This window comes from Bacillus rossius, chromosome 12, assembly GCF_032445375.1.
Source record: "Bacillus rossius redtenbacheri isolate Brsri chromosome 12, Brsri_v3, whole genome shotgun sequence".
Taxonomy (NCBI): Eukaryota; Metazoa; Arthropoda; class Insecta; order Phasmatodea; family Bacillidae; genus Bacillus; species Bacillus rossius.
Genome location: NC_086339.1, coordinates 47,162,418 through 47,172,680, shown reverse-complemented (window position 1 = coordinate 47,172,680; position 10,263 = coordinate 47,162,418). Strand labels below are relative to the sequence as shown.

Below are 10,263 nucleotides of genomic sequence, written 5' to 3'. Positions count from 1 at the left end.
AATTAGTTACTTATTACATAAAAATAAACACAGTATATGTGATTCCAAGGTATTGGTTGGGGCATGTGATACAATTAGTGTGATGCATAGACGCGTTTAGTGCTTCCTCATGTTCCTACTTCGACCAGTTGCGTCAGGAAGGAAGAATCTCAAACTTCTTTGCATTCAAAAATGGCTGGCAACCAAACTAAGAGAGGTCACTTGTCAAAATAATCAACATAATGTTCTTGCCCTCTGATCATATTTTACCTAATAAACATACAAGACAGTGTTCAGTGGAGTTGTTAGTGTATGTGAAAACTTTCAAACGCCCTGCTTCGTTCCAGTGCTGTGTAAACCCACCAACCATGTGTCAGAATAAACAAACAATGAAACTTCATCTGAAACTGTAGGTTGGCTTGACTTTTACTCGTCAAGTAGGAAGAAATAGCCTCCAGGGTTTCGATCTACAGTGCAGTCACCATCTTCAGGGTAGCAGTTGGACTGCATGTGTATCTGCATCAGCAGGCAACTGTGATGTCGTCCTAACCTCAGGACACTATTTATTATTTGACGCAGCTAAGATCCACAAAGAAAGCCAATTCAAACAATGGCACAGAAAGCCTGCAAACTTTATTCATTACTAAAACCTGACAGGTCATTACTCTGGTACTTTGTTTCAACAAAATTTGTACTAACCGAACCAAGCATCTTCACCTATTATGCATATGCATAGAGAGAAAGAGACGAACCAAAAGACTCCAAAAGTTACAACAGTTTTTATGCCATAACAATTTATTATCATTTAACATTGAAAATTAGCCTTTGTTAAACTATAATTTGCAAATCAAGATATTAAAGTCCATAAATTGGATCATTGACAGCGTATTTACAGTTGTAGTCATTTCCCAAAAACTAATTAAATACTAAATGCTAATGACTTCACACGGTAAACTATTTGAAGGAGCCAGTCACATTTAACTTGAGGCATTCCATGAAATTATAGGTATATACTATACTTTGACGAAGCCAAATTTCAAAAATCAAATGACCATCTAAAAACTGTGAAAACTAAGGGACTTATTTCCTAAAACATAGAACAATATTGACAAAACCCTGCTCTTTCAATATAGAATAGACATATTGATGATACCAACATGACAAACATAATTCAAAATTAACCTAAAAATTAAATATTATTAGAAAGATAAATTCATTATTTTTCAAAAAATCCTTACCAAAAAGAATGCAATACTTTGGGCATTAAAAAGTCTTGTGTAAATAAACCTGGATTACTTCGAAACCGGATAATTACAAAATCTAGGTAATCTAAAAACACTACAATACTGAAACTATATCTTAAATGCTTGGAGACCTCCCCTCCTTTCCAATAAAATTTAATTAAAAATCTAAACTATGACATGTGGTTATAAAACATTTTTCGTGATTCCTGTAAAATGTATAAAAATGGAATAATGAAATAATCAAGCCAGTGGACTGATCTATGTCTTTAATAATATTACAGCAATTAGACAGGCCTACACAAAGAAAATGCAGAAGATTTTAAGCAAATGAATATTAATTTGTATAATCCTGAAATGTGTTATTAAAAAAAAATATTAAAATTTTTCAGTGACGAGGTTTATCACATCAAAAATTACCCCTTAAATTTCACAACCGCACGCTCTGCTACCATGATATTGAGAATATTGGAACCTAGGAAGGAGACCTATGTGTTATCAATAGTGTAAAGTCAGATTTCTTTCGTATTTAAAACAATTCTGCAGTAGTCCTTGCATCAAGCAGCTTACAAAATACATGGTTTACCGAAACAATACCCACTACCAAGGTCCTACTGCTTGCTTGCTTTTACAGAGCGCGAAACTATCTCGGACACTACAGTTACCAAGTAGTGTTTCCAACTTCATTTTGAGAAATTCCTCAAAAAAAAAAAGCATTAACTTCCCATTAAAGATATACTCCACCATCAACAGTAAAGTTACGAAGCAGTGTTGCCCATTTCATGTTGATAAATTCCTTGAAAAATGCATGGGTAAATTTATAATTAATAATACGAAACATTTTTCCAATACATCCTTTGAAAAATGTATTAGTCATGATATCAAAATCAGCATTCCATTTTTTGCAAGGTTTGGCACTTTTTCCCCCGCCCCTTGAATCCGCCCTTGGACAGAAGGATGTCCCCAATTTAAGTAGTCTCCAAGTCACTTTGATACTGACACATTCCTTACAAAATACATCATGATTTGGGAGTCGAAACCATTATCCTCAACATTGAACTTAGTATGCAACTACACTTCATTTCATAGAACTGTGAAATATAAGCTACTTTGTACAACAGAGTGATATTTGTATTAATGAGGGTTCATTCTAAATATATTTTCTCTTGTCTTCACTTAGTAATGAAGAAAGGGGGGCGGTCGATAACATATCGGACACGTGGTGCGCAGAGGACCTGAAGTGACAACCGGAAGTGGAAGTGTCAGCGCGGGTGACAGCGCCAAGATGACGTGCGCACTGTCTTACTTTCAGGGACAACAGAGGGAGATAGTGTGCTGTCATAGCTGTGGCGCGGTGTTAAGTGAACAACAACCTGTGAGTTCGCGAATTTTCGCGACTGACTTTTTCTGTGCCAAAACTGTGAGGAAAAAATAAAGGGTGAACAGATGAGGCATAAGATGCAGACAGTCCATTATGCGAGCGCGTCTGTTGTGCTACTGGAGTTCAGTGGACGGGAACACGAAGATCAGTGGGTATTTTTAAGGACATGCCAGGACAGACTTGCACGCTATTCCGTGCCCCCAGACGAATGGGCACCACGGGCGAGCGCTCACTCCGGGGTCGTGCCGAAGCATGGTGGACTATGGCAGGGGACTATCGAGTGACTTGGGACGAGTTCGCGGGGCAGTTAGAGCTGTGTTTCGACGACGCGCGCGCACACACAGTGCCAAAGGACATTATTTTGCCAACCAAGGGCAAAGGGAAAGGAGTGGAGCAGTTCACATGACAAATTGCATCTGTAACGACGTCTAGCGTCAGGTGACGACTTGAGCGGAGTGCTGTCCGTCATCGTAGAGCTACTGTCCCTGAGGTCCGTAGCGGGAAGCCTCGAAGACTTCCATTTTGGTAGCGTGGGAAGTGGAGCAGGACTTGCAACATCTGCAGGCTGCGCCTATGCCACCACCAAACCGACACGCACAACAGATGTTTAAATCCTGGACTTTCTTCTGCCCTGCCGTACTCATGGTCGCCGCCACCATTGCGAACAAACCACAGCAACGCGTCGCCACGCCACAAGACCCGCCGTGGTGGAGTTGGCGGCAACCACGCGAAGGGGAGCAGCGCGTCCAATAAGAGACGAGCGGAACTGGATGAACGTCAGCGGGAAATGCCTAAGCGGGTTTGGGCAAGCAGGTGGGCCCCAAACCCCCGATTCTCCTACCAGCTGAGCCGCCCCGTCCACCTGACGCCGGTGGAGCTGGCCGACAACAGCGCTACGGACCGCACCCTGGGTCGCAGACGAGCTCCCCTGCTGGCGTCACGGCCCTGGCTACCCTGGCAGCAGTGGCCGACGTGGAGGGAGAGCTGCCGGAAGGACCCGGGCTGCTCCGGATCCCCGTCCGTGCGAACGAGCGGGACCTGATGGCGCTGGTGGACACTGCCGCGAGCCACTCACACATCGCGGTGCACCGAGGTCACGCCCTGCCCAGGAGTGGTGCAGCCGGCCACCAGGAGCGCCAGCACGACGATGGCGGGCACCACTAAGGTAAGACTCGACATCAGGGACCATGTCAGTCACACCGAGGCCCTAGTGGTGCGGTGCCCGACCTGGGGGCTCCGTGGCTCGAGCAGGTCCGTGCCGGGTGACTCCATCTCGGTACGTGCGGACGCTGGACGGTCTACGGTGTGCACCGCCCCCAGCCTCCTTCCCCTGACTCATTCACCCGCCTGAACGATCTTCGGCACAACGTGCCCAGTGAGTATGCTGATCTCATCAACCGTGTGCTGAAGGGCCAGCCCCAGGTCTTCGCCGCAGCAGACCGATTGCGACGCACCACCGTTACTGAACACAGGATTCCTATGGTGCCCCACAAGCCACCTTACGAGGTGTTTGGGTTCGGGCCCCTGCGAGCAGGACGCTATTCAGAGACAGATAAGTGAGATGCTATGGGATGGGGTCATCGAACCCAGCACCTCTCCCTACAACTCACGAATAGTAATGCCATCAAAGAAGGACGGAACATGAACACTGCGCTTTTGTGTGAATTTTAAGCCTGTAAACCACCTTATAATCCCAGCCCCGCCCTCGCTGGTAAACATTATTGATGCTCTGGCCGGGCTGGGAGATGCGAAGGTGGCAGGTGCCGCTAAATTATCAATTTTCAACTTTGATTCAAATTGAAAATTGTTTTTTCGCACACCCCTACTGTACAACAACAGGGTGTCTACTGGTCTTCCTTTCCAAAAATCAGTGACTTTTGGTGACTTTTGGAGCCCACTTTCTGTCATTTTTGGTGACTTTTTTTTACTAAAAATTGTATTAAATTAAAACGGATATTGAATATAGGTCTAGTTTACTTATCAACGGTTAAGCTTATTGTTAAATAAATGGGATCACATGCAGTTTAAAATGCTAAACTTGACCTTAAAAAAGTTTTACTTTAAGCAGCTTTGGAGGGTAATGAAAAATAAATCCAAATAATCGATAATGACTTAATTTAAAAATAAATAAATAGGCGAAACTAACAGGTATTTGAAATATAGTCTGTCATTTATAAACATATTTTGTTCCTAAGTTTTTTCAAATCCCTGTCTATTTCTAAGAGTTCTTCTTTCTTTTCTTCCAGCACTTTTTTCTTTTTCAATTCTAAGAGCGTAATTTCATGTGCTGCTCTTTTCCTTGCATTCACAGATTCATCCTCTTTAATCTTCTTCTTCATCAGGTCATCTCTTCTTTTTGATGCAGCATTTCTGAAGTTTAAAATCATCTGTTTAGATATAGTATGAGAAAAAGTTTCAATTCCACCTGTAACATAAAAAATTTGAGATTTAAAATTATTGATAAAGAAATATTTAAGTCTAACTTACATTCAGAAAGCATTTCTTTTTAAACCCACCTGGAAGAGAAGACACATGGTCATGAACAAGTCTTTGGGCAACCAAAGATTTCTCTTGAAGATTTTCCACTAAGAACTCCTTATTGAAAGAAAAACTTCTCTCAACTGCTGCATTACCATGAAAGCAAATCAAAAAACGCTGAATGAAAGAAACAAACAGGTTATGGGCATTCTCCATTGCCGAGCTTAGCAGTTGAAACAAAAACTTATCTAGGCTATCCTTTTTCCAGTTAAAGAACTTTGTTGCTTTCAGAACTTCAGGAAGTGCACAAAACTTAGCATATTCTCTTAACACAACATCCCCATCTGCTGGTGACAGGTGATTGAGAGAAATAAGTTCTTCAATGGCAATCTTGGCCCTCGAGGTTCTGACATCTTTGACAATCACTGAAGGAGATAAGCAAGTGGATCCAAGCACAATTCGCTTCCTTAAAGGGCTTTTCTCTTCAAGCTTGGAAAACAACTGTAACAAAAACTGTTTGCAATCTGCTTTAAATCTAAGAGAGTGTAGTTCTTTTACTTTCTTTAGGCAAAATGTTGCTCCAAAACCAATTTCAATAGAATCTGGCATTCTTAGGTCAGTCTCATTTTTGACATTCAAATGTTTTAACTGGGATGCACTAACAACCTTTTCCATTGCAGATTTTAAACACTCTACTCGCAATGTTCTTCATCAACTGGAAAACTTCTTGATAAAGAAAAGGCAGTAGGGGATCGTTTCTCTGAAAACATGTCAAAAATTCTTCCAGCTCTTCAGATATCATGGCAGAGAAATGTAGCTTAGCTTCTAGTACTGGGTCTTCCAACAAGGCCTTCTTTACCACATGAAAGTTCTGGGAGTTTGGAGGATTCTTTTCAATCTCTTTGTCTGTAACGTATTTCTTCAGATGTGGAATAATTTCTGAGCACCTTTTCATCACAGATGAGTTTTCAGTCCATCGTATGGCACAGAACTTTTTCGGGAACATTCTGGAGCCAGTGATCTGTTGATAAACTGCACGACGAGATGGGTAGTTCTTGAAAAGACTGTAAAGTGCTCTAAGAAACTCATTAAGTTGCCAACCAACTTTTGCATGAGCTGTTTTGTATGCACCATTTAGAATGTGCAATGAACAGGTGCCTAAGTCCAAGATTTCTTTTTCGCTGTCAAGAGTACATCTCATGTAACTTTTCAGGTCGGAAATCAGTTTCAAATTAACATTGGGTCCATCAGTTGCAATTTGCACCAAGCCTCCTAGAGACAGGTCAGCTTCTCCAATGCATACAATAAGATTATTGAGCAAATCTGCAGCTTTTGAATGCTCCAGGAAAGCAGATGTCAGATATTTTGTACAAACACAACTGTTTTCTGCATCCCAATACTTTACAACAATGTCCATTTGCCCCTTTTGGCAAACATCGTTTAAACTTTCGTCAATTGACAAAGCATAAAATGGGCTTTTCTGAACACTATGTGACACACATTTCGCAAAATGGGGTCCAAGTCTATATGTTATGCTGTATGCAATTTTATCCTTATGCATTTTCATTTTAGAGGCTAGAGAGCTATCTGGGAACATAATGGGAAACAGCTTCACTGCTAATTCTCCCGAGCGGGATGAAGCATGTGTGAAAACACAGTGAGTTGCCCACACAATCTCTGCTTTTGTCACACTGTCATTAACTAGGAAAGTTGACAGCCTTGATGGTTCAGCAGTATGTTCTTGGCTAGAAGCAGACGTGCTAGGCTTAGGTTCTGGCAAAGATGGACTGGGTGTATTAGCCTGAGGAACACTCATGGAAGGCCCGTCAGTATCCATGGGTATAGCTCTGAAGGAAGACAGAGTTTTTTGTTTTCCAGATTTCAGGCAACTGGAAAATTCACTATGCTTCTTGCCTTTCTCGTGGCTTTTTATTGCATTCACACCAGAGTGGGACACATCAATTTGTTTTTTACAAAGAGAACAAAAACCAAAAAATTTATCTTTGCCTTTTCTCAGCCAAGTTCTCCATCCTTCTTCTTCCAACCACATCTCTTGGAAGTGGCACTTACCCGGCATCTTGTAAAAAAACTGTTACACAAACACTTCATTCATTAAAAAAAACTGTCAACATAGTGAACCGTGGGGCAGTCTACAACTATTGAGCCTTGTGGGCGGTTAAAACAGATTGGCCTACATGAAAATATACACACTTAACCAACTCACTGTAATTTTAATAAAAAATAAATTACCGATTGTTAATTAGTGAGAATGGGGCCCATTTCTACTTCTTTCACAAAGAAATATCATTACAAAAAACGCCGGCCGTTTACTAATTGTAAATAATGCGTCATAAAACGTAGCGGCCACGAAATCAAAAAAAAATAAACTTAACCTCCCCAAACTGTTGTACGCCGGCATATTATTAATTATAAATTATGTTTGGCTGAAACATAATAAACTATAACTGCAAGGACACCAAAAAATACCGTCCGCGAATAATCCAAACAAACGCAGTTGTTTCATGTGAGAGCAAAGCATATAACATATTGCCAACATTGATCGAAGCGTAGGTGAAAGTGAGAACCAGTCTAGCAGTTACAGCGTCATTATTTAAAAAAAAAAACATATTCCTACATACAAAACCTTACATCCTCACTGAATAAAAAAAAGGGCGGAAACGATATATCTGTTCCTTAAATAAATAATTAACAACGCAACAGCTTTCGAAGTGTGCTTGTCAGCCCTGGGCGTCCCACGATACTCGCACGTGGTACAAACACGATTATTATTCTACACTTAATGTTTGGGTTTGCTCTTGTTGGTAAGATATATGGTCCCATTGTACTAGTACGTACACAATAGTTCTCGTACGTTTGTTACATCATGTAATCGATCGGTATTCTTTTCTCCTCGCTTGCACTTGACAAAGAAAAAACACTACGGACGGCGCAGTGAGATAGATAGCGAGAAAGATGGATATTTCAGCCGTTATCTCTATCAAAGGGAGGGCAAGTAAACAGGTGTTCCAGAGGTTTTTGCGAGTTACATCACATTTATGTTCTCCACAAAAAAAAATCGGTGCCCTCTTTCCAAACTTCGTGACTTTTCGGTGACTTCCGTGACCCTACCCCAAATTCCATGACTTTTCCATGACTTCCGTGACTTCCGTGACCAGTAGACACCCTGAACAATCAAAACAATTTCATGGCAACATTGGCAAACAGTTCTTGTTTCATTACATGCCGTAACAGGCTAATACCATGTTCAAAAGTACTCAGGTAAGTGGGAAGAGACTGCATTCTTTCAGCATTCTGTCCCACAATGACTAGCAAGTAATAAGCAGCAGAGAGGGATCAAAAGACGAAGAGACGGTCGACTATTCCAGCCAGGCTGTTCATCATACAGTTACTTGAACGTTCTGCACGAAGTTGCTCCACTCCACCTTGGAGGGCACGAGGTAGAAGGCAGGTGAGATCCTGGAGCCACACGGACACTGGCAACCTGCACACGGGGCAATGCATCTCACTACAGAACTGCAGGTTACACATTTACTCTGCAAGTCTTACCACAATGAAACCTCATTAGAAAGTCTATCTTTAAATTTATCAATTACTTTAATTTAAATTATTTTCAGATTCCTATAAGATGTTTTACATTTATAAATACACTATGAGTCTACATCTCAATATAAATGGTGAAAGTGGTGATTAACATTTATTTTATTCATACAAATGGTACCACTCCCAGAAAAAAAAAATCAATTTGTTCTTCCTTTGTTAGTGGCATCTTCTTTTCAACTGGTTCGCCTTCGTGAACACGAAAAATAAATTAGTCACTGCTTCTACCATTTGTATGGAGAATTGACTCGTGCTGTACAAATTTCAGTATAAAGTATTTTTTTTCATTATGAAGTATCAAGTACATTATAATGAGATTGAAGTGTGTATTACTATTTTTATAGATTTCATATCGAGCTTTATCATTTTTTATATTTGTACCCGGTCAAAACTGAAAAATGAAGAGGGGCACAAGGAATGGAGAGAGAGAGAGAAAGAGAGAGAAAATAGAGAGAAAAAGAGAGAGAAAAGAGAAAAATAGAGAGAGAAGAGAGAGAGAAAGAGAGAGAAAGAGAGGAGAGAGTGAAAGATAGAAAGAGAGAAAAAGAGTAAAGTAGAGAAAGAGAGAGAAAGAGACAGATGGGAATGAGAGAGAGACTCACCCATGACCCAGCTGAAGGAGCCCAGCTTGGACCGGCACGTGGGGCACTGCAGCTTGCCCTGCAGCGACTGGTACACGGGCTGCATCCACGCGATGGGCTCCACGAAGTGTGTCTGCGCGCACACGGCCTGGTCCGTGGGGCCCGGCACGGACCAGCTCTCGTCCGCCCAGAGCGGCCGCTCCTTGGGGCGGTGCGGCAGCAGGTTGGAGGCCGACGCCAGGATGCGCCTGAGCCGCGACAACACACCCGTCTGTCTGCTCACTCCGGTCCTTCCACCACACATCATCAGCTACCAACTTCCAGGCACACCATCGTTATCTCGTTCACACCAAATACAAGACTGCAAAATAATGAACACACACTCCCATACAGTAGTGAACAAAATCACTCCATCAAATAATTTAATTTTGCAAACCCCTCAACATTTAAAAAAAAAAAAAAAAAAAAAGCTAATATAAGCTTAGGAAATAATATGAAGTACTTTACAAAAAATATTATTTAAAACTGGAGGGATATTTATTGTATGAAATGCTGATTTTTTCAGATGTTTCATTAAGTTTCTCTGTTTTCATAATAAATATGTATGCAACAACCCATAGTTCCATAACTGGGTTTATAAAATCAGTAATAAGTACTGAAAATCCCTAATACTAGGCATTACTGTATTACCTATCAGGGACCCCAAAAAAGGTAAATAAAACTGATAAAAATCAATGTTAAAATAAGCCAAGAACCATGGCAAAATTTTGGTGTGAAAACATAGAATCAATGCAAAATTTGTGTAAGAAAATTAATGGTAGTTCTACTTTTCAGTACCAAATTTTTATTTTTATCTTGTTTCTTAATTTTGAAGTTATAACCTAAGCATTAAAACTGAAAAAGAATTATTTTACGCTGAAATAACAGTTTTAAGTAACATAACTCATTCCCAAAATTTATTGATAATAATAGACCTTCAACTGTA

At 40.8% G+C, this 10,263-nt stretch overlaps 1 protein-coding gene across 1 annotated transcript in view; it reads right to left on the bottom strand.

Annotated features, from left to right (window-relative positions):
• Positions 1-8,280: 8,280 nt before the first annotated feature.
• Positions 8,281-10,263, bottom strand: part of LOC134537977 (dual specificity protein phosphatase MPK-4) — a gene marked incomplete at its 5' end in the record, with an annotated part of 73,621 nt that continues 71,638 nt past the window's right edge. Inside the window, 2 exons of the mRNA XM_063378996.1 lie at positions 8,281-8,581; positions 9,300-9,526. Coding sequence (XP_063235066.1) covers positions 8,478-8,581; positions 9,300-9,526 — 331 coding nt within the window. The remainder of the gene's footprint in view (positions 8,582-9,299; positions 9,527-10,263) is intronic.